Consider the following 24,866-nt stretch of genomic DNA (forward strand, 5'->3'; position numbering starts at 1 on the left):
CAGTAGTCGTCGTAGCTACTTTGTTGCAGGTTTGCAGGCTTCCAGCGCGGTCAGCAGTCGATTCCTTGGCAGAAGGTGAAGAGAGAGATGCAGAGGAACTCGGATGAGCTCTTGCATTCGTTATCTAAAGTTTCCCCAGAGACAGAGACCCTAAATAGCCAGAAAAGAGGGTTTGGCTACTTAGGAGAGAGGATAGGCTAGCAACACCTGAAGGAGCCTATCACAAGGAGTCTCTGACGTCACCTGGTGGCACTGGCCACTCAGAGCAGTCCAGTGTGCCAGCAGCACCTCTGTTTCCAAGATGGCAGAGGTCTGGAGCACACTGGAGGAGCTCTGGACACCTCCCAGGGGAGGTGCAGGTCAGGGGAGTGGTCACTCCCCTTTCCTTTGTCCAGTTTCACGCCAGAGCAGGGCTAAGGGGTCCCCTGAACCGGTGTAGACTGGCTTATGCAGAATTGGGCACATCTGTGCCCAACAAAGCATTTCCAGAGGCTGGGGGAGGCTACTCCTCCCCTGCCTTCACACCATTTTCCAAAGGGAGAGGGTGTCACACCCTCTCTCAGAGGAAGTTCTTTGTTCTGCCATCCTGGGCCAGGCCTGGCTGGACCCCAGGAGGGCAGATGCCTGTCTGAGGGGTTGGCAGCAGCAGCAGCTGCAGTGAAACCCCAGGAAGGGCAGTTTGGCAGTACCAGGGTCTGTGCTACAGACCACTGGGATCATGGGATTGTGCCAACTATGCCAGGATGGCATAGAGGGGGCAATTCCATGATCATAGACATGTTACATGGCCATATTCGGAGTTACCATTGTGATGCTACATATAGGTAGTGACCTATATGTAGTGCACGCGTGTAATGGTGTCCCCGCACTCACAAAGTCCGGGGAATTGGCCCTGAACAATGTGGGGGCACCTTGGCTAGTGCCAGGGTGCTCTCACACTAAGTAACTTTGCACCTAACCTTTACCAGGTAAAGGTTAGACATATAGGTGACTTATAAGTTACTTAAGTGCAGTGTAAAATGGCTGTGAAATAACGTGGACGTTATTTCACTCAGGCTGCAGTGGCAGGCCTGTGTAAGAATTGTCAGAGCTCCCTATGGGTGGCAAAAGAAATGCTGCAGCCCATAGGGATCTCCTGGAACCCCAATACCCTGGGTACCTCAGTACCATATACTAGGGAATTATAAGGGTGTTCCAGTAAGCCAATGTAAATTGCTAAAAATGGTCACTAGCCTGTTAGTGACAATTTGGAAAGAAATGAGAGAGCATAACCACTGAGGTTCTGATTAGCAGAGCCTCAGTGAGACAGTTAGGCACTACACAGGGAACACACACATATAGGCCACAAACGTATGAGCACTGGGGTCCTGACTAGCAGGGTCCCAGTGACACATAACAAACATACTGAAAACATAGGGTTTTCACTATGAGCACTGGGCCCTGGCTGGCAGGATCCCAGTGAGACAGTGAAAACACCCTGACATACACTCACAAACAGGCCAAAAGTGGGGGTAACAAGGCTAGAAAGAGGCTACTTTCTCACACAACCCCCCCCCCCCAAACGAAGGACAATAAGGCTAACCTTGGCCAGTTGAGACTTTATTGTCTAAGTGGTGATAAGTAGAGAGTAGCTCTGCAATAGACTGGTTACTCCCTTTATCATCCACTATATGGTTACTTCCCTGTGGGGATGTAAACCACCCTGTTTGAAGTTTTTTAGCTAAGCAACAATGTGAAGATGTATTTTCAGAGTTTCTATCAGTAAGTTTTAGTTTAGAGCAGTGGGAATTGTCCACTGAACCTATTTGTAATGATGGAAATGCCAGACAGGGATGCTGTCTCAGAAAAGCCATAGCTGGGCAAAAACTTTGTCCATATGGCTGGAAGAGAGAACAGGGATGCTGTTTCTCTTGGGTTGGAGCAGGGCAGGGATGCTGTCCTATGAGCTCCACACTAGGGCAGGGATGCTGTCCTAAGTGTTGTGAGGCAGTGCAAGGTTTCTGCACTAAAGTTTCTCTGAGAGGTTTGGAGGGATGCTTTATGTTAACTAAAATGGTGCTCTTGTTCTCACCAATGTTAGTTATCCCACAGAGAGGTACTTCTACCTCAGGGAGTCCAGCTTTGCAAGCTGATGATTTCCTTGGAACAGGTGCCACCCCAGGAGAGGTTTCTCCCACCACAGGAATGGTATCCTGAATGGTAGGGTGGTTAGGGGATACTGTGATACCGTTATTACCTGTTGATGGAGAGGGATCCTGAGTTTTCAGGCCTTCTCTCCTTTGCTTTTTCATTTCAGTAGAAATGAGAGGGAACAATTCCTCAGGGATGCCCAGCATGGCTGCATGGGCATAAAACTCTACATCAGCCCAACCTGAGGCCTCTAGGTCATTACCTAAGAGACAGTCTACAGGTAAGCTAGGTGATACCACCACCTGCTTAGGGCCAGTAACTCCACCCCAACTAAACTGAATTATAGCTAAGGGAAGAAACTTAGTGGAGTTATGGACATCAATAATCTTATACTGTTGTCCAATGATGTGTTGATCAGAGTGCACTAGGTTTTCAGTCACCAAAGTGATACTGGCACCTGTGTCCCTGTAGGCCAAGGCCTCAACACCATTTATTGAAACTGTCTGCCTGTACTTATCCATTGTAAGGGGACAAGCAGCCAGTGTGGCAAGGCCAATGCCACTAGGTGTGACAGAAACTGTCTTGGGACTGACTACCCCAGTTTCTATGATGGACCCATAAGTGAACCCAACTACACCCTTTGCTTGACTGTTGCCAGCAGTCCCACCACTAGTACCACTACTGCTAGGGGCACTAGAGCTTGATGTATTAGTGGTGGTAGGCTCAGGGGGTTTACCTGGACAGGACTTATCCCCTGGCCTATGGCCTCTATTTTTACACACAAAGCACCAAGGCTTTTTAAATTGTGTAGGTTGAGAAGAAGAGGAAGAATTAGTTTTATCCCCACCCCCTGAAGTGTGTTTAAGATTTGAAGTGGGATCTTTGGTTTTACCCTTTTCCCCATGCTTATCTTGAGATTTTTCACCATCTTTCTTCTTAGTGTTCTCTTTGTCACCCCCTGTATGAACCTTTCTGTTCACCCTTGTTCTGACCCATTTGTCTGCATTCTTTCCCAATTCTTGGGGAGAGGTCAGATCAGAGTCCACCAAGTACTGGTGCAACAAATCAGACACACAATTATTAAGAATATGCTCTCTCAGGATCAAGTTATACAGGCTGTCATAATCAGTAACTTTACTGCCATGTAACCACCCCTCCAAGGCCTTCACTGAATGGTCAATGAAATCAACCCAGTCTTGTGAAGACTCCTTTTTGGTCTCTCTGAACTTTATCCTGTATTGTTCAGTGGTTAAGCCATAACCATCCAGGAGTGCATTCTTAAGTACTGTAAAATTATTGGCATCACTTTCTTTCACAGTAAGGAGCCTATCCCTACCTTTTCCACTAAATGATAGCCATAGGATAGCAGCCCACTGCCTTTGAGGGACATCCTGTACAACACAGGCCCACTCAAGTGCAGCAAACCACTTGTTAATGTCATCCCCCTCCTTATAAGGGGGAACTATCTTGTGCAGATTCCTGGAATCATGCTCTTTTGCAGGATGACTATGGGGAATACTGCTGCTGCCACCATGGGTTTCTAAACCCAACTTCTGTCTTTCCTTCTCTAATTCTAAAGACTGTCTATCCAAATCCAGCTGTTGCTTTTTAAGCTTCAGTCTGGTTTGTTCCACCCTCAACTTATTGAGTTCCCTTTCTAACAATCTGTCATCAGGGTTGGTGGGAGGGACATTTCTAGATACAGAGGTATGATGGGAATGAACAGAAGGAGACCTGTCCCTTACAGAGGGCACCCTAACAGCTTGGCTGACAGTGTAATGTGAGAGCACATCATCTGTATGATGTGACTCCACCTCAGTACCAACTATGCTAGACTGTCTTGTAATGGGAAGGCTAAGAAGTTTCTTTCCTGAACCTTTACCTGGGGGAGTCCCTGGATCAGATTGAGAACCATTAGCTACTTTTTCAACAGATGGGGCACTTTTAGCCTTATCTTGTTCTCTAAGCATGTTAAGTAACAGTTCCAAGGAAGGATTCTTCCCTACACTCAAACCTCTCTCTATGCAGAGACTCCTTGTTCCTTTCCAGCTAAGGTGATCATATGCAATCTTAGACAGGTCAACATTTTGGCCTGTGCCAGACATTTTTAGAGAGAGTTAAAGTGATAGAAAAAGAGAAAAAAGTTTGTCAGAGCTTTTAGAAAGACAGAGAAAAAAACTTTTTAGAACTTTTTTGAAAGTTTAGAAGTACTTTTCAGCACTTAGAAAAGAGTGAAAAGAGGAAATGCAAAACTTTTTGGCTATGTGTATATACACTGACCTTGTTTTGTATATTTTTCTCTTATGAAAAGTACAATGACAAGAGTGGTAAGTAGTCTCAAAGCACTTATCCCACCGCTGCAAAACCAATGTAGGAGGCTGGACTGGCTTGTAGTGAGTACCAAGGGGTACTTGCACCTTGCACCAGGCCCAGTTATCCCTTATTAGTGTATAGGGTGTCTAGCAGCTTAGGCTGATAGATAATGGTAGCTTAGCAGAGCAGCTTAGGCTGAACTAGGAGACGTGTGAAGCTACTACAGTACCACAAGTGTCACTTGCACAATATCATAAGAAAACACAATACACAGTTATACTAAAAATAAAGGTACTTTATTTTTATGACAATATGCCAAAGTATCTTAGAGTGTACCCTCAGTGAGAGGATAGGAAATATACACAAGATATATATACACAATAGCAAAAATATGCAGTATAGTCTTAGAAAACAGTGCAAACAATGTATAGTTACAATAGGATGCAATGGGGAAACATAGGGATAGGGGCAACACAAACCATATACTCCAAAAGTGGAATGCGAACCACGAATGGACCCCAAACCTATGTGACCTTGTAGAGGGTCGCTGGGACTATTAGAAAATAGTGAGAGTTAGAAAAATAACCCTCCCCAAGACCCTGAAAAGTGAGTGCAAAGTGCACTAAAGTTCCCCAAGAGACAAAGAAGTTGTGATAGAGGAATAATGCAGGAAAGACACAAACCAACAATGCAACAACTGTGGATTTCCAATCTAGGGTACCTGTGGAACAAGGAGACTAAGTCCAAAAGTCACAAGCAAGTCGGAGATGGGCATATGCCCAGGAAATGCCAGCTGTGGGTGCAAAGAAGCTTCTACTGGACAGAAGAAGCTGAGGTTTCTGCAGGAACGAAAAGGGCTAGAGACTTCCCCTTTGGTGGACGGATCCCTCTCGCCGTGGAGAGTCGTGCAGAAGTGTTTTCCCGCCGAAAGAACGCCAACAAGCCTTGCTAGCTGGAAATCGTGCGGTTAGCGTTTTTGGACGCTGCTGTGGCCCTGGAGGGACCAGGAGGTCGCAAATTGGACCAGGAGAGAGAGGGGACGTCGAGCAAGACAAGGAGCCCTCTCAACAGCAGGTAGCACCCGGAGAAGTGCCAGAAACAGGCACTACGAGGATGCGTGAAACGGTGCTCACCCGAAGTCGCACAAAGAAGTCCCACGTCGCCGGAGAACAACTTAGGAGGTCGTGTAATGCAGGTTAGAGTTCCGTGGACCCAGGCTGGACTGTGCACAAAGGATTTCCACCGGAAGTGCACGGAGGCCGGAGTAGCTGCAAAAGTCGCGGTTCCCAGCAATGCAGTCTAGCGAGGTGAGGCAAGGACTTACCTCCACCAAACTTGGACTGAAGAGTCACTGGACTGTGGGGGTCACTTGGACAGAGTTGCAGGATTCGAGGAACCTCGCTCGTCGTGCTGAGAGGAGACCCAAGGGACCGGTAATGCAGCTTTTTGGTGCCTGCGGTTGCAGGGGGAAGATTCCGTCGACCCACTGGAGATTTCTTCGGAGCTTCTAGTGCAGAGAGGAGGCAGACTACCCCCACAGCATGCACCACCAGGAAAACAGTCGAGAAGGCGGCAGGATCAGCGTTACAGAGTTGCAGTAGTCGTCTTAGCTACTTTGTTGCAGGTTTGCAGGCTTCCAGCGCGGTCAGCAGTCGATTCCTTGGCAGAAGGTGAAGAGAGAGATGCAGAGGAACTCGGATGAGCTCTTGCATTCGTTATCTAAAGTTTCCCCAGAGACAGAGACCTTAAATAGCCAGAAAAGAGGGTTTGGCTACTTAGGAGAGAGGATAGGCTAGCAACACATGAAGGAGCCTATCACAAGGAGTCTCTGACGTCACCTGGTGGCACTGGCCACTCAGAGCAGTCCAGTGTGCCAGCAGCACCTCTGTTTCCAAGATGGCAGAGGTCTGGAGCACACTGGAGGAGCTCTGGACACCTCCCAGGGGAGGTGCAGGTCAGGGGAGTGGTCACTCCCCTTTCCTTTGTCCAGTTTCGTGCCAGAGCAGGGCTAAGGGGTCCCCTGAACCGGTGTAGACTGGCTTATGCAGAATTGGGCACATCTGTGCCCAACGAAGCATTTCCAGAGGCTGGGGGAGGCTACTCCTCCCCTGCCTTCACACCATTTTCCAAAGGGAGAGGGTGTCACACCCTCTCTCAGAGGAAGTTCTTTGTTCTGCCATCCTGGGCCAGGCCTGGCTGCACCCCAGGAGGGCAGATGCCTGTCTGAGGGGTTGGCAGCAGCAGCAGCTGCAGTGAAACCCCAGGAAGGGCAGTTTGGCAGTACCAGGGTCTGTGCTACAGACCACTGGGATCATGGGATTGTGCCAACTATGCCAGGATGGCATAGAGGGGGCAATTCCATGATCATAGACATGTTACATGGCAGGTAAAGGTAAGACATATAGGTGACTTATAAGTTACTTAAGTGCAGTGTAAAATGGCTGTGAAATAACGTGGACGTTATTTCACTCAGGCTGCAGTGGCAGGCCTGTGTAATAATTGTCAGAGCTCCCTATGGGTGGCCAAAGAAATGCTGCAGCCCATTGGGATCTCCTGGAACCCCAATACCCTGGGTACCTCAGTACCATATACTAGGGAATCATAAGGGTGTTCCAGTAAGCCAAAGTAAATTGCTAAAAATGGTCACTAGCCTGTTAGTGACAATTTGGAAAGAAATGAGAGAGCATAACAACTGAGGTTCTGATTAGCAGAGCTTCAGTGAGACAGTTAGGCACTACACAGGGAACACACACATATAGGCCACAAACTTATGAGCACTGGGGTCCTGACTAGCAGGGTCCCAGTGACACATAACAAACATACTGAAAACATAGGGTTTTCACTATGAGCACTGGGCCCTGGCTGGCAGGATCCCAGTGAGACAGTGAAAACACCCTGACATACACTCACAAACAGGCCAAAAGTGGGGGTAACAAGGCTAGAAAGAGGCTACTTTCTCACAAGTACTTACACCTTATACCAGGTCCAGTTATCCCTTATTAGTGAAGTGTAGTAGTGTTCTAGCAGCTTAGGCTGATAGAGGTAGCTGTAGCAGAGCAGCTTAGGCTGAACTAGGAGACGTGCAAAGCTCCTGCAATACCACTATAGTTACACAGTACTTATAAACAATGAAAGACAATAATGAGTATTACCAAAAATAAAAGTACTTAATTTTAGTGACACAATGCCAAAAATATCTTAGAGGCAATACTCTGGCGGTAAATATTATACACAATATATACACTAGAGACCAAAATCAGGTAAGTAAATAGTTACAGAATAGTGCAAACAGTAGAAAATACCATAGAATGCAATAGGAAGAAATAGGCCTAGGGACAAACAAACCATATACTAAGAAAGTGGAATGAGAATCACAAATTCCCCCCTGGTCAAGTGTAGTGTGTAGAGGATTGCTGAGAGTGTAAGAAAACACCAAAGGTAAGTAAAAACCCCACCCCAGAGCCCAGGAAAGTAGGAGTAAAGTACTGCAAATTTCCTTAAGACACACTACAAATCGTGATTAGAATTATTGGAAGAACCAAGCAAGACTGCAAGCAACAAATGGTGGATTCCTGGACCTGAAGACCTGTGAAGAGAGGAGGCCAAGTCCAGAAGACGCAGAAGATTCCAGGAAGGAAAGGAGCCCCTGCCAACCTAGAAGGTGGTGCAAAAGAGGATTCTCCGGTTGGAAGAAGTCTGCAGAAGAGCACCAAAGAAGATGGCTGTGAGTTCCTGCATGATGCAAAGGTTGGCCCACGTTGAGATTTTGGATGCAGGTGAGTTGCAGCCCTGGATTCGTCCAACAAGCCTTGGTTCAAGCAATGCTGCGGTTTGTGTCAAAATGGCGCTGCCTGGACCCAGGAGGGACCTGGGGGCCTCAACTCAGAGTGAGGAGGCAGAGGGGGCTCCCAACGCTGGAGTGAACCCACAAATGACCAGGCAGCACCCACAGGAGTCCCAAGATACGGGGACAAAGAAGGTGCAAATTGCGGTTGCTGCAGTACTACAAAGGAAGGTCCCACTCCGCCAGAGAACAACTCAGCGAGCTGAGCGTCACAGGATAAAGTGCTGGGTACCTGGGCCAGGCTGTGCACAAAGGATTCTTGCAAATAGTGCACAGAGGCCTCAGGAGGTGAAGATGATGCAGTGCACAGGGGTATTGTCGCAACCAGGGAAGGCGAGCTCATCCCTACTAGCCCTGAGGGTGGCTACACCCTCTTTGTGCCTCCTCCCTGAGGGGAGGGGGGTACATCCCTAATCCTATTGGGGGAATCCTCCATCTGCAAGATGGAGGATTTCTAAAAGTCAGAATCACTTCAGCTCAGGGCACCTTAGGGGTTGTCCTGACTTGCCAGTGACTCCTCCTTGTTTTTCTCATTATCTCCTCCGGCCTTGCCGCCAAAAGTGGGTCCGTGGCCGGAGGGGGAGGGCATCTCCACTAGCTGGAATGCCATGTGGCGCTGTAACAAAGGGGGTGAGCCTTTGAGGCTCACCGCCAGATGTTACAGTTCCTGCAGAGGGAGGTGAGAAGCACCTCCACCCAGTACAGGCTTTTGTTACTAGCCACAGAGTGACAAAGGCACTCTCCCCATGTGGCCAGCAACATGTCTGGTGTGTGGCAGGCTGGCAAAACTAGTCAGCCCACACTGGAAGTCGGGTATGTTTTCAGGGGGCATCTCTAAGATGCCCTCTGGGGTATATTTCACAATAAAATGTACACTGGCATCAATGTGCATTTATTGTGCTGAGAAGTTTGATACCAAACTTCACAGTTTTCAGTGTAGCCATTATGGTGCTGTGGAGTTCGTGTAAGACAGACTCCCAGACCATATACTCTTATGGCTACCCTGCACTTACAATGTCTTAGGTTTTGCTTAGACACTGTAGGGGCATAGTGCTCATGCACCTATGCCCTCACCTATGGTATAGTGCACCCTGCCTTAGGGCTGTAAGGCCTGCTAGAGGGGTGACTTATCTATGCCATAGGCAGTGTGAGGTTGGCATGGCACCCTGAGGGGAGTGCCATGTCAACTTAGTCATTTTCTCCCCACCAGCACACACAAGCTGGAAAGCAGTGTGCATGTGCTGAGTGAGGGGTCCCAATGGTGGCACAACACATGCTGCAGCCCTTAGAGACCTTCCCTGGTCACAGGGCCCTTGGTACCACTGGTACTTTTTACAAGGGACTTATCTGTGTGCCAGGGGTGTACCAGTTGTGGAAACAATGGTACAGTTTAGGAAAGAACACTGGTGCTGGGGCCTGGTTATCAGGCTTCCCACACACAAGCAGTCAAGTTCGCATCAATACCAGGCAAAAGGTGTGTGTGAGGGGGTTACCATGCCAAAATGGTCACTTTCCTAAAATGAGCATGCTTTTTTTCCCACATGTCTAACAGGGTCTATTGAGAATTTTCTTAGGTGTTTCTTCCACAGTTAAAAAAATTTCACTCCAAAGTCCACAGAATCTCAGAGACAAGAAATCCATCAATACAATAAGTCCTTTTAGGAAAGCTGCCAAAGATACTGGAAATAACCCCAGGATGGCTTGGAAAAAGGAGCTGAAGGACGATTTCCAATTTGTGGGAGGAAATGAGTAGAGCTCAATACAGACTCTATACACATAAATGATGTGGTAGAAATGTGGGGTACAGTGGTCTCCACAGAGAGTGGAGTTCTAAGCAACTTCATCTCATTATTTGGAGTTTGGACATTTTCCAAAAAAGGTAACTGGGATACTAAATAGTCACTACTGAAATGCAGAACAGTCCCTCACGTGGTACAACGCAAGCATTTGATAGAAGGTACCAATAGTATTACTGTAAAAGAGCAATACTACACAAGGCTGAGCAATGATGTGATTGACAAAGCCTCTAGCTTATCCTGGAATCAGTTTGGTCATAAAGAGCCATTGTGCGAAGGACACTAAGCCAAAGCCCACTGTATATTAGAAACAACAAGTCTGCTTTACGCCTCCACTGCCAAAACCCAGGCCAGAAAAGGACACATCACTGTATTCAGTGATCCTGGTCACGTGCTATACTAAGCAATCTTGACCACAAGACACAGACAACAATCTGAAGAAGCAGCCAGTGCAGGTCATAAGGAAATAGAAGTGTTGCTGACCCCTCACAAGGGCAGTGCCAAATTTAGCTTAAAAAAGCTGCTGTGAGCTAGCTCTTCTTCCCTACTTTTATTTCCCTTTTTCCTACTGAAAGTTTAATGAAAAGGGTTTGCAGTTTCTTAGTTTTATTCTAGTGATTTTTTTTTATTATAACATGCAGACAGGCACATAAATAAAAAAGGCTTTTTTTCAAAGGTAGGACCAGTTGTAAAGGATTTCTAGGAAGCTGTGCATGGAAAAGACAATTAAGGCCCTCATTTTGAGTTTGGCGGATGGGAAAGTTTGTCTGCCAAACTCCCGACAGGGTGGCTGCTGCCATAGTGGCGACCACCGCGCCGGACCTTTTAGGATTTTCCTGCTCGGCAAGCGGGCGGAAACCTTGTTTTCCGCCTAGCGGTAAACAGGCCAGAGCATTGTCTCCGTCTTGTAATTGAGCCGGCGTCAAAGCTGTACACAGCAGACAGTGAACATTGCGACGGTGCTGGGCAGTGGGACCCCTGCAATGCCCATGCCAAGTGTCCCCATGTGGCGCCCTGTACCTGTTCTCCAGCAGCCTTTTCATATCAGAGAACGAGGTGGTAATCCACAGGGGAGCATTGCATGCAGCACTGCCCTGGCAGATTACAATCTTTGCCACCGCCAGGCCATCATGATTGTGGATCCTAGCGGTGCTAACAGTACCCTGGTGATCTGACCACCAGGGTCTTTATATGGTGGTCGGACCGCCACAGCAGCAGTGGTCTTGACCGCCACAGCAGCAGTGGTCCTGACCACCACCGCAGGGCTGACGGTCTGAAGACTGCCACCTTCCTAATGAGCACCTAAGTGTTTATGACTATCATTAAATAGCACCTAACAAGCAAAGAAGCAGGCACTATATCAATTGTTAAAAGTGGCGATGTACCATCTACGACCCAGGCAGCCTTTTCAGACAACACAACTTTGCATTCATGGACTTGCACTTTCACCTATGGTATAAGCATTATACAAAGAAATATCCTACCTTTAATATTACTTTTGGATACTGCGCCAGAACTGGCTGTGAGTTTCATGCGTGGCACGGAGGCTACCAGCAACTATCTGTATATATTTATGAAGACTGTGGCTGGGAGACCAATACATGAATGAGGGATAATGCTAGGTCAAATATATTTAATCCTTGCTTCATACCTTGTAATCCATTTGTTCTGAGCAATTGAAGACGTACACCATCATTCCTAGAGCTCTTCCCAAATCTTTGGTGGTTTCTGTTTTGCCAGTACCAGCTGGCCCTGCAGGAGCTCCTCCCATGATGAGATGTAGTGACTGAGTAAGAGTGATGTAACATCTACAACAAAAGACAGTGTTAAAAACATGAATTTGTTTAAACAACTTTCATACTTGAAAGCACGATGCACACAGCTGCCACATAACTCTATGTCATGTATAATGTAAATGTTAGGGGTGTACTTATGTTTGGGGATTAAATATTACTTACAATGTGCGATACCTGGACGTACTTCTAGTGCCAGCACTATTTCTTCTTTTTCAATTACTCCCTATTATTATTTATATAATTGAACCAGCTTGATTAATTCAGTGATTACATTTATTTTTACATTCACTGTATGTATTGCATTAGTTCTTTCAAGTGCTCTACCATTTCCACCTGATTCGTTTCACAATTCCTTTCAACAAAATTTCATTACTAAAATATAGGACCTATATATTATTCAGAAATGCAGTAAGCTCTGTATCATAGTTCGTTCGGGGGGAGTGGCCAAGACGGCAGCTTGATCGGACACACAGATCGGTGCTCCGAGCAATGTCCAAAATTTACTGCCAGAAGCTCCCCTGAGCTGCATGTCTGCTAGCAGAAACCCTGTTGCGGCTGAGCAGCCCAGATCGGAGGTGTTTTAGGCAGGCGTGGGATATGGTGCCTGGAGCCGCAATGGTGGGAAGGCCAAGAGTGGGGCTGCAAGTCGTGGTGGGCACGGCCTAGTGGATGCAGTGGGTGTGTCTATGGGCTGCATGCCACGGGGAGTGCAATCAGGGCACCTCCCTCCTCGTTTTGACAAAGACTGAGAATAACAGTGTGGAGAACTGGCCTGAACTACTGGAGTGAAGGTCCCCCCCCCCCCACTTCCTGGTACGTGGGTGGCCGTCGACCTGGGCCTTGTGCACGCTGCCACTGGAGGCAATTCAGCCGCTGTGCTAACCTCACTGGGTTCCTTGAAAATGAAGAACTGAAGAATCCGGGGGAGAGTGGCCTAAGTTGTGATCAGGCCCTCCCCTGCTATTGCGCTGAGCATCAGGGAGCCCTGAGGCTTGAGAGGCTCCTGGAGCTAGGCTTCATCTGACTTAAGAAGGTATGCAGTGTTGGGAAACCTCTATTGCAGCTCTTGGAGTGATACTTCAGTGGCACAAGAGCGTGGCCTAGCTTGGCTGCTCGAGAGACTTATGGCAGGGGTCTTACTGCCATTGTAAGGATGACTAGGACCCAAGGAGAGGCACCTCATATCGCAGTGCAGGCCTTAGCATCCACCAGGTGCTAAACTAGCATTGATTCTTGGGACATTCATTAGGACCTGAGTGCTAGCAGCCTGACCAAGATTGTGAAACCCAAATCAGTGAAGATGCTCAGCGTTTCCCATGAAGGTCTGGCTATCCTCCTGAACCAGTCATGGAAGGGTCTATTACTCCAAGTGGAAATTATACTAGAGAAACCCATAGGCCAGTTTGAAAAAATACTCCAAGACAGCTCCAATACCAAAATCGCCCTTGAAACAAAGATTGACACTGTGGTGGTGGAGATGTCCTCATTACGAGCTGATCACAAGAAACTTTGGGATCATGTGGATGATTCGGAGTCCACCTTAACTGCACTACGCCCAACAGTGCAGAATGTGCAGAAGGAACTGAGAAAAGCGATTGCAGAGGTGGAGGAAATCAGAATATAGAAGAGGATGGAGAGGGCTACTCCAAGCACAATAATATTCTACTGCTGGGGATCCCATAAAAAGCAGAGGGTCTTTCTGGAGCATAGGCTAACAGAGACATTACTAGCTGGAAAACCACCTAGGTTCTTCTCTATTAGGACAGTGCACTGCATTCCAGAGCATCTGCCATGATTGAGTGCGGCACCTCGACAAATCAATGCAAGACTTCAGAGCCAAAGGGCTAAGAACATTTGAGGGTGCTACTGTATCTGCATTCTGGGATTACATTGCATCAGTTCAGGTCCAGAGAAATTCCTACATAGCAGTCGAGAAAAATTAAGAGTGTTGGGTCTACGCTATGCCCTCCTTTCACCGGACCGGCTGTGTAGGAGGCTGGACTGGCTTGTAGTGAGTACCAAGGGGTACTTACACCTTGCACCAGGCCCAGGTATCCCTTATTAGTGTATAGGGTGTCAAGCAGCTTATGCTGATAGATAATGGTAGCTTAGCAGAGCAGCTTAGGCTGAACTAGGAGACGAGTGAAGCTCCTAGAGTACCACTAGTGTCATATGCACAATATCATAAGAAAACACAATACACAGATATACTAAAAATCAGTGAGTACCCTCAGTATGAGGATAGCAAATATACACAAGATATATGTACACAATACCAAAATATGCAGTAATAGTATTAGAAAACAGTGCAAACAATGTATAGTTACAATAGGATGCAATGGGGACACATAGGGATAGGGGCAACACAAACCATATACTCCAAAAGTGGAATGCGCACCACGAATGGACCCCAAACCTATGTGACCTTGTAGAGGGTCGCTGAGACTGTAAGAAAACAGTTAGGGTTAGAAAAATAGCCCACCCCAAGCCCCTGAAAAGTGAGTGCAAAGTGCACTAAAGTTCCCCCAAAGGACATAGAAGTCGTGATAGGGGAATTCTGCAGGAAAGACACAAATCAGCAATGCAACAACAATGGATTTCCAAACGAGGGTACCTGTGGAACAAGGGGACCAAGTCCAAAAGTCACAAGCATGTCGGAGATGGGCAGATGCCCAGGAAATGCCAGCTGTGGGTGCAAAGAAGCTGCTACTGGACTGTAGAAGCTGAAGATTCTGTGGGAACGACAAGGGCTAGAGACTTCCCCTTTGGAGGATGGATGCCCCACGCCGTGGAGAGTCGTGCAGAAGTGTTTTCCTGAAGAAAGACCGCAAACAAGCCTTGCTAGCTGCAAGTCGTGCGGTTAGGGTTTTTGGATGCTGCTGTGGCCCAGGAGGGACCAGGATGTCGCCAATTGCGTCTGGGGACAGAGGGGGCGTCGAGCAAGACAAGGAGCCCTCTCAGAAGCAGGCAGCACCCGCAGAAGTGCCGGAACAGGCACTACAAAGTGGAGTGAAACGGTGCTCACCCGAAGTCGCACAAAGGAGTCCCACGTCGCCGGAGGACATCTTAGAAGGTCGTGCAATGCAGGTTAGAGTGCCGTGGACCCAGTTCTTTGGTGCCTGCGGTTGCAGGGGGACGATTCCGTCGACCCACAGGAGATTTCTTCGGAGCTTCTAGTGCAGAGAGGAGGCAAACTACCCCCACAGCATGCACCACCAGGAAAGCAGTCGAGAAGGCGGCAGGATCAGCGTTACAGAGTTGCAGTAGTCGTCTTCGCTACTTTGTTGCAGTTTTGCAGGCTTCCAGCGCGGTCAGCAGTCGATTCCTTGGCCAGAAAAGAGGGTTTGGCTACTTAGGAGAGAGGATAGGCTAGCAACACCTGAAGGAGCCTATCAGAAGGAGTCTCTGACGTCACCTGCTGGCACTGGCCATTCAGAGCAGTCCAGTGTGCCAGCAGCACCTCTGTTTCCAAGATGGCAGAGGTCTGTAGCACACTGGAGGAGCTCTGGGCACCTCCCAGGGGAGGTGCAGGTCAGGGGAGTGGTCACTCCCCTTTCCTTTGTCCAGTTTCACGCCAGAGCAGGGCTGAGGGGTCCCTGAACTGGTGTAGACTGGCTTATGCAGAAATGGGCACCATCTGTGCCCATGAAAGCATTTCCAGAGGCTGGGGGAGGCTACTCCTCCCCAGCCCTAACACCATTTTCCAAAGGGAGAGGGTGTAACACCCTCTCTCTGAGGAAATCCTTTGTTCTGCCTTCCTGGGCCAGGCCTGGCTGGACCCCAGGAGGGCAGAAACCTGTCTGAGGGGTTGGCAGCAGCAGCAGCTGCAGTGAAACCCCGGGAAAGGCAGTTTGGCAGTGCCAGGGTCTGTGCTAGAGACCCGTGGGATTATGGGATTGTGCCAACTATGCCAGGATGGTATAGAGGGGGCAATTCCATGATCATAGACATGTTACATGGCCATATTCGGAGTTACCATTGTGAAGCTACATATAGGTAGTGACCTATATGTAGTGCACACGTGTAATGGTGTCCCCGCACTCACAAAGTCCGGGGAATTGGCCCTGAACAATGTGGGGGCACCTTGGCTAGTGCCAGGGTGCCCACACACTAAGTAACTTAGCACCCAACCTTTACCAGGTAAAGGTTAGACATATAGGTGACTTATAAGTTACTTAAGTGCAGTGTAAAATGGCTGTGAAATAACGTGGACGTTATTTCACTCAGGCTGCAGTGGCAGGCCTGTGTAAGAATTGTCAGAGCTCCCTATGGGTGGGAAAAGAAATGCTACAGCCCATAGGGATCTCCTGGAACCCCAATACCCTGGGTACCTCAGTACCATATACTAAGGATTTATAAGGGTGTTCTAGTATGCCAATGTAAATTGGTAAAATTGGTCACTAGCCTGTTTAGTGACAATTTGAAAGAAATGAGAGAGCATAACCACTGAGGTTCTGATTAGCAGAGCCTTAGTGAGACAGTTAGTCATAACACAGGTAACACATTCAGGCACACTTATGAGCACTGGGGGCCTGACTGGCAGGGTCCCAGTGACACATACAACTAAAACAACATATATACAGTGAAAAATGGGGGTAACATGCCAGGCAAGATGGTACTTTCCTACAGGCTGTGGGTGATTAAGGGAGAGACCACACACTTCTTCCATTCCCAGAGGAGCATTGGACCTGGCTGCATTCCAAGGGCGTGAGCACACAACATAAGGATGGGGTGACCTAGGAGACCTGGGAAAGCAGGAGAACCCGGCCCTGCACAGCAAATGGACTCAAACCCACACAAAAGAGGAACAGGCAGCTGAGGCGAGAACAGGAGTTCTGGTAGATGTCACAGATTATTACATAGACATGTTTGAGGTGCTGGGCTCAGGGGCCTATGGGGAAGCACAGCACCCTGAGACAGCTCTGACACCCATAATAGCAGAGGACCCCAGTGATTGTGCTCTCTCCTCCAAATTTGGTTGCCTTGGTGTAGGAAAGTACCATCTTGCCTGGAATGTTACCCCCATTTTTACATGTATGTCAGTTTGTTTTTGTCTGTCTCACTGGGATCCTGCTAGCCAGGACTCTAGTGCTCATAGTTTGTGGCCTGAATGTGTGTCCCTATGTAGTGACTAACTGTGTCACTGACGCTCTGCTAATCAGAACCTCAGTGTTTATGCTCTCTCTGCCTTTAAAACTGTCACTATAGGCTAGTGACCATTTTCATAAATTCTAATTGGCACTGGAACACCCTTATAATTCCCTAGTAGATGGTACCTTGGTACCCAGGGTATTGGGGTTCCAGGAGATCCCTATGGGCTGCCGCATTTCTTTTGCCACCCATTGGAAGCTCAGACAAATCTTACACAGGACTGCCATTGCACTTAAGTAACTTATAAGTCACCTATTATGTCTAGCCTTCACTTAGTGAAGGTTAGGTGCAAAGTTACTAAGTGTGAGGGCACCCTGGCACTAGCCAAGGTGACCCCACATAGTTCAGGGCAATTTCCCCGGACTTTGTGAGTGCGGGGACACCATTACACGCATGCACTACATATAGTTCAATACCTATATGTAGCTTCACAATGGTAACTCTGAATATGGCCATGTAACATGTCTAAGATCATGGAATTGTCCCCCCCATGCCGAATTTGGTATTGGGGTCTGTGGCAGTGGGGATAGAGATAGGGATTGAAGAGACCCTCAGGTTGACGATCAAATAGAAGTGGTTTTATTTTTGTGCACAGGTGTCTTCATACAGTCTCTGTCTTTGTCTTATGTGTTGATGACCTCCTTGGTTCTCTTCTTCTCCCGGGGTTCCCGGTGGTTGGTGATGCGTCTCTCGGCAGTGGTGTTGTCAGGTGGACCGGAAAAAGAACGGAAAGCAGGTAAATCGCACGTCTGGGTGATTTGTTTGGATGGTGCTAGTGAGGGGAAAGGGTGTAGAGAGAGAGAGAGAGATATAGTGCGAACGGTGATGATCTGGTATAGAGTTCCAGACCTGAAGGATAAAGAAAGGATGGGTATAGTGGATAGGGTCCTGTCCCGATTTCACCTCGGTGGAAACCAAACTTCCTCCTTCATAAAAATTAACTGCCTCCGTGTTGGTGATTAGTGCTCCTCCCGTTCGATGTTTTCTTTCCCAAATATCCCTTCCCAGCCTCCCTGTGCTCGCACTCTCCACCCTCCTCCCTTCCCATTATAGCGCTTATTCTGCTTTTCAGGCAGGACCGTACCTGCTGGAGCCACGCCCCTCCAGGGACATGGCAGAGCTGCTGCCTTTCGGGATCTCCTTCTCCGATATCGCCTCCGGAGTCCCAGGGTCTTTTGTTGGAGGGTTCCTCTCCTCCAACGGCCAGAACGCTTTTCACTGCGTCCTCTCTTTCCTCCGTGGTTCCGAGGTCTTTCTTCGCGCTCTCCTCCTCCTTTCCGGTGTCTTCCTTCTCCTCGGATCCTTTTCCAACGCGCCGCGCGCATTGTCCTACTATTCTTTTCATGCTCGCAGAAACCCGGATATCCGGGTTTCCGATCGTCGTAAGTTCATCCTCCGTGGGACCCCCAGGGCACCTGCCGGATGGGTGATTGTCATCATATGTAGCCGGGGTTTCCGATACCTGGCTACCTCTCCATTCCCAAGAACGGGACTGATGGAGTTCCGTGGACCAAGGGTAGCGGGACAGATAGTCTGCAGTATATTGGTGATTCCCTGGGATGTGACAAACCAGAAATGAGAATGGTTGGAGCTCCATGAACCACCGTAGAATGCAAGAGTTTGTGTTCTTGTGGGAAGCTAACCAGGTGAGAGGAGCATGGTCGGTATACAGGATAAAGGAATGACCCAGGAGGTATGTAGGACGTTCGCTCTGTATGTCCTGTTTCAAAGTAAGAAATAGCATGCACAGAGTCCAAGGGTTTCACTTAGAGGTAAGATAGTGGCAAAAAGAGATAATTCTAATGCTCTATTTTGTGGTAGTGTGGTCGAGCAGTAGGCTTATCAGAGGATAGTGTTAAGCATTTGTTGTACACACACAGGCAATAAATGAGGAACACACACTCAAAGACAATTGTAGGCCCTCTCAAGTGCAGCAAACCACTTGTTAATGTCATCCCCCTCCTTGTAAGGGGGAACTATCTTATGCAGATTCCTAGAATCATGCTCTTTCACATGATTACTATCTGGAATACTGCTACTGCCACCATGGGGTCCTAACCCCAACCTCTGTCTCTCTTTTTCTAAGTCTAGAGATTCCCTGTCTAGAGCCAGCTGTTGCTGTTTAAGCTTCAGCCTGGACTCTTCCACTCTCAATCTATTGAGTTCCCTTTCTAACAGTCTGTCATCATGGTGGGTGGGTTGGGAATGCTTTGACACAGAAGAATGATGTGAATTAACAGAGGGGGACCTTTCCCTAACAGTTGGCACTCTAGCAACCTGGCCTGCAGGAATAAAATTATCCCTACTATGATGTGAACTTACATTACTACCAGCTATGCTATGTGGTCTGCTAAGGGGCAGGTTGGGAAGGTCACCTTCTAACACTCTTACTGGGGACTCCCCTGAGTCAGAGTGTGAACTATCTCCTAACTTCTCAATGGAAGTGCCAGCTAAGGCCTTATCACAACCCAATTCTGAGGGCCAAGATCAACCTGTTGCTTTTATCAGCACGAGGTTGACCCCTAGAGAAAAGCGTTGGCCTGCCATAGAGAGGGAGGCCTTTGCTGTGGTCTGGGCACTGAAGAAGTTGAGGCCATACCTGTTTGACACTCACTTCATTGTTCAGACAGACCACAAACCTCTACTTTGTCTAAAACAAATGAAAGGTGAAAACCCTCAATTGTTGAGGTGGTCCATATCTCTACAGGGAATGAACTATACAGTGGAACATAGACCTTGGATTACCCACTCCAATGCAGATAGACTCTCCAGATATTTCCAATTAGACAATGAAGACTCATCAGGTCATGGCTAGTCTTTTTGTCCATCATTTGGGGGGTGGGGGAGGGGGGTTGTGTAGGAAAGTACCATCTTGCCTGGCATGTTACCCCCATACTTTCACTGCATATATGTTGTTTTAGTGTATGTGTCACTGGGACCCTGCCAGCCAGGACCCCAGTGCTCATAAGTGTGCCCTGTATGTGTTCCCTGTGTGATGACTAACTGTCTCCCTGAGGCTCTGCTAACCAGAACCTCAGTGGTTATGCTCTCTCTGCTTTCCAAATTGTCACTAACAGGCTATTGACCAATTTCACTAATTCACATTGGCATACTGGAACACCCTTATAATTCCCTAGTATATGGTACTGAGGTACCCAGGGTATTGGGGTTCCAGGAGATCCCTATGGGCTGCAGCATTTCTTTTGCCACCCATAGGGAGCTCTGACACAGGCCTGCCACTGCAGCCTGAGTGAAATAACGTCCACGTTATTTCACAGCCATTTACCACTGCACCTAGTATATGGTACCTAGGTACCCAGGTACCCAGGGTGTTGGGGTTCCAGGAGATCCCTATGGCTGCAGCATTTCTTTTGCCACCCATAGGGAGCTCAGACAATTCTTACACAGGACTGCCACTGCAGCCTGAGTGAAATAACGTCCACGTTATTTCACAGCCATTTTACACTGCACTTAAGTAACTTATAAGTCACCTATATGTCTAACCTTCACCTGGTGAAGGTTGGGTGCTAAGTTACATAGTGTGTGGGCACCCTGGCACTAGCCAAGGTGCCCCCACATCGTTCAGGGCAAATTCCCCGGACTTTGTGAGTGCGGGGACACCATTACACGCATGCACTATACACAGGTCAGTACCTCTGTATAGCGTCACAATGGTAACTCCGAACATGGCCATGTAACATGTCTAAGATCATGGAATTGTCACCCCAATGCCATTCTGGCATTGGGGAGACAATTAAAGATCGTGGAATTGTCACCCCAAAGCCATTCTGGCATTGGGGAGACAATTCCATGATCCCCTGAGTCTCTAGCACAGATCCCGGTACTTCCAAACTACCTTTCCCGGGGTTTCAATGCAGCTGCTGCTGCTGCCAACCCCTCAGACAGGTTTCTGCCCTCCTGGGGTCCAGCCAGGCTTGGCCCAAGAAGGCAGAACAAAGGACTTCCTCAGAGAGAGGGTGTTACACCCTCTCCCTTTCGAAAAAGGTGTCAGGGCTGGGGAGGAGTAGCCTCCCCCAGCCTCACAGATGGTGCCCATCTCTGCATAAGCCAGTCTACACCGGTTCAGGGATCCCCCAGCCCTGCTCTGGCACAAAATTGTACCTCCCAGTGGAGGTGCCCAGAGCTCCTCCAGTGTGCTACAGACCTCTGCCATCTTGGAAACAGAGGTGCTGCTGGCACACTGGACTGCTCTGAGTGGCCAGTGCCAGCAGGTGACACCAGAGACTCCTTCTGATAGGCTCTTACCTGTGTTGCTAGCCTATCCTCCTTCCTAGGTAGCCAAACCTCCTTTTCTGACTATTTAGGGTCTCTGCTTTGGGGAATTCTTTAGATAACGAATGCAAGTGCTCATCAGAGTTCCTCTGCATCTCTCTCTTCACCTTCTGCCAAAGGATCGACCGCTGACTGCTCAGGACGCCTGCAAAACCGCAACAAAGTAGCAAAGACGACTACTGCAACCTTGTATCGCTGATCCTGCCGCCTTCTCGACTGTTTCCTGGTGGTGCATGCTCTGGGGGTAGCATGCCTCCTCTATGCACCAGGAGCTCTGAAGAAATCTCCTGTGAGACGACGGAATCCTCCCCCTGCAACCGCAGGCAACAAAAGACTGCATCACCGGTCCTCTGGGTCCCCTCTCAGCATGACGAGCGTGGTCCCTGGAACTCAGCAACTCTGTCCAAGTGACTCCCACAGTCCAGTGACTCTTCAGTCCAAGTTTGGTGGAGGTAAGTCCTTGCCTCCCCACGTTCGACTGCATTGCTGGGTACCGCGTGATTTGCAGCTGCTCCGGCTCCTGTACACTCTTCCAGGATTTCCTTTGTGCACAGCCAAGCCTGGGTCCCTGACACTCTAACCTGCAGTGCAAAAACCTTCTGAGTTGTCCTCCGGCGTCGTGGGACTCCCTTTTGTGTCTTCGGGTGAGCTCCAGTTCACTCCTCTTCCAAGTGCCTGTTCCGTTACTTCTGCGGGTGCTGTCTGCTTCTGTGAGGCCTCCCTGACTTGCTGGGCGCCCCCTCTGTCTCCTCATCCAAGTGGCGACATCCTGGTCCCTCCTGGGCCACAGCAGCATCCAAAAACCCTAACCGCAACCCTTGCAGCTAGCAAGGCTTGTTTGCGGGCTTTCTGCGTGGGAACACCTCTGCAAGCTTCTACATGACGTGGGACATCAATCCTCCAAATGGGAAGTTTCTAGCCCTCTTCGTTCTTGTAGAATCCACAGCTTCTACCATCCGGTGGCAGCTTCTTTGTACCCTCAGCGGGCATTTCCTGGGCATCTGCCCACTCTCAACTTTGTCGCAACTCTTGGACTTGGTCCCCTTGTTCCACAGGTACTCTCGTCCGGAAATCCACTTTGGTTGTATTGCTGGTGTTGGTCTTCCTTGGAGAATTCCCCTATCACGACTTCTGTGTTCTCTGGGGAATATAGGTGCACTTTACACCTACTTTTCAGGGTCTTGGGGTGGGCTATTTTTCTAACCCTCACTGTTTTCTTACAGTCCCAGCGACCCTCTACAAGCTCACATAGGTTTGGGGTCCATTAGTGGTTCGCATTCCACTTTTGGAGTATATGGTTTGTGTTGCCCCTATACCTATGTGCTCCTATTGCAATCTTCTGTAACTTTACATTACTTGCATTACTTCCTTTTGCTATTACTGCATATTTTTTGTATTGTGCACATATATCTTGTGTATATTTGCCATCCTCATACTGAGGGTACTCACTGAGATACTTTTGTCATATTGTCATAAAAAATAAAGTACCTTTATTTTTAGTATATCTGTGTATTGTGTTTTCTTATGATATTTTGCATATGACACCAGTGGTATAGTAGGAGCTTTGCATGTCTCCTAGTTCAGCCCAAGCTGCTCTGCTATAGCTACCTTCTATCAGCCTAAGCTGCTAGAAACACCTCTTCTACACTAATAATGGATAACTGGACCTGGTACAGAGTGTAAGTACCCCTTGGTACCCACTACAAACCAGGCCAGCCTCGTACACAGGCCAATAGGTTTTTATATAGAAAATATATTTTCTTAGTTTATTTTAAGAACCACAGGTTCAAGATTTACAAACAATACTTTAAATGAAAGGTACTTCACTCAGGTATCTTAGGAATGTTGAATTATCACAATAGTATGTACAGTTTTGGCAAAAAATGGCAATAAGCTATTTTAAAAGTGGACACAGTGCAAAAATCAACAGATCCTGGGGGGGGTAAGTAATTGTTAAGTTTACAGGTAAGTAAAACACTTACAGGGTTCAAAGTTGGGTCCAAGGTAGCCCACCGTTGGGGGTTCAAGGCAACCCCAAAGTTACCAATCCAGCAGCACAGGGCCGGTCAGGTGCAGAGGTCTAAGTGGTGCCCAAAACACTTAGGCTTCAATGTAAATAGGGGTGCCCCGGTTCCAGTCTGCCAGCAGGAAAGTACCTGCGACTTCGGAGGGCAGACCAGGGGGGTTTTGTAGGGCACAGGGGGGACACAAGCAGGCACAGAAAGTACACCATCAGCGGCACTGGGGCGGCCGGGTGCAGAGTGCAAACAGGCATCGGGTTTTCAATAGGAATCAATGGGGAGACCCAGGGGTCTCTCTAACGATGCAGGCAGCACATAGGGGGGCTCCTCGGGGTAGCCACCACCTGGGCTAGGCAGAAGGTCGCCTGGGGTCGCTCCTGCACTGGAGTTCAGTTCCTTCAGGTACTGGGGGCTGCGGGTGCAGTGTGGTTTCCAGGCATCGGGTTCCTTGAAGCAGGCAGTCGCGGTCAGGGAGAGCCTCTGGATTTCCTCTGCAGGCGTCGCTGTGGGGGCTCAGGGGGGTCAACTCTGGTTACTCACGGGCTCGAAGTCGCCAGGGAGTCCTCCCTGTAGTGTTGGTTTTCTGAAGGTCGAGCGGGGGGCGTCTGGTGCAGAGTGGAAAGTCTCACACTTCCGGCAGGAAACCTGTGGTCTTTTAAAAGTTGTTTCTTTGTTGCAAGTTTCAGTCTTTGTGGAACAGGGCCGCTGTCCTCTGGAGTTTTTGGTCCTTTTAGATGCAGGGTAGTCCTCTGAGGCTTCAGAGTTCGCTGGACCCTGGGGGACGCGTTGCTGTTGCAGTTTTTCTCAAAGTGGGGAGACAGGCCGGTAGGGCTGGGGCCAAAGCAGTTGGTGTCTACGTCTACTCTGCAGGGCTTCAGGTCAGCAGTCCTTCTTCATCTTCAGGTTGCAGGAACCTATCTTCCTTGGTTCTGGGGGCCCCTAAATACTCAATTTAGGGGTGTGTTTAGGTCTGGGAGGTTAGTAGCCAATGGCTACTAGCCCTGAGGGTGGCTACACCCTCTTTTTGCCTCCTCCCGGTGGGAAGGGGGTCACATCCATAATCCTATTGGATTAGGATTAGGGTCAGAGTCACCTCAGCTCAAGACACCTTAGGGGTTGTACTGACTGGCCAGTGACCCCTCCTTGTTTTTCTCATTATCTCCTCCGGCCTTGCTGCCAAAAGTGGGGCCGTGGCCGGAGGGGGCGGGCATCTCCACTAGCTGGGATGCCCTGTGGCACTGTAACAAAGGGGATGAGCCTGTTACAGTTCCTGCAGGGGGAGGTGAGAAGCACCTCCACCCAGTACAGGCTTTGTTCCTGGCCATAGAGTGACAAAGGCACTCTCCCCATGTGGCCAGCAACATGTCTTGTGTGTGGCAGGCTGGTAAAACTAGTCAGCCCACACTGGAAGTCGGGTATGTTTTCAGGGGGCATCTCTAAGATGCCCTCTGGGTGTATTTCACAATACAATGTACACTGGCATCAATGTGCATTTATTGTGGTGAAAAGTTTGATACCAAAC

The 24,866-nt window shown here is 48.6% G+C and overlaps 1 protein-coding gene across 1 annotated transcript in view; it reads right to left on the bottom strand.

Annotated features, from left to right (window-relative positions):
• DNAH17 (dynein axonemal heavy chain 17) overlaps positions 1-24,866 on the bottom strand; it is a 7,556,186-nt gene that overhangs the window by 4,973,401 nt on the left and 2,557,919 nt on the right. The window contains exon 23 of the mRNA XM_069201738.1: positions 11,735-11,891. Coding sequence (XP_069057839.1) covers positions 11,735-11,891 — 157 coding nt within the window. The remainder of the gene's footprint in view (positions 1-11,734; positions 11,892-24,866) is intronic.

This window comes from Pleurodeles waltl, chromosome 7, assembly GCF_031143425.1.
Source record: "Pleurodeles waltl isolate 20211129_DDA chromosome 7, aPleWal1.hap1.20221129, whole genome shotgun sequence".
Classification (NCBI taxonomy): domain Eukaryota; kingdom Metazoa; phylum Chordata; class Amphibia; order Caudata; family Salamandridae; genus Pleurodeles; species Pleurodeles waltl.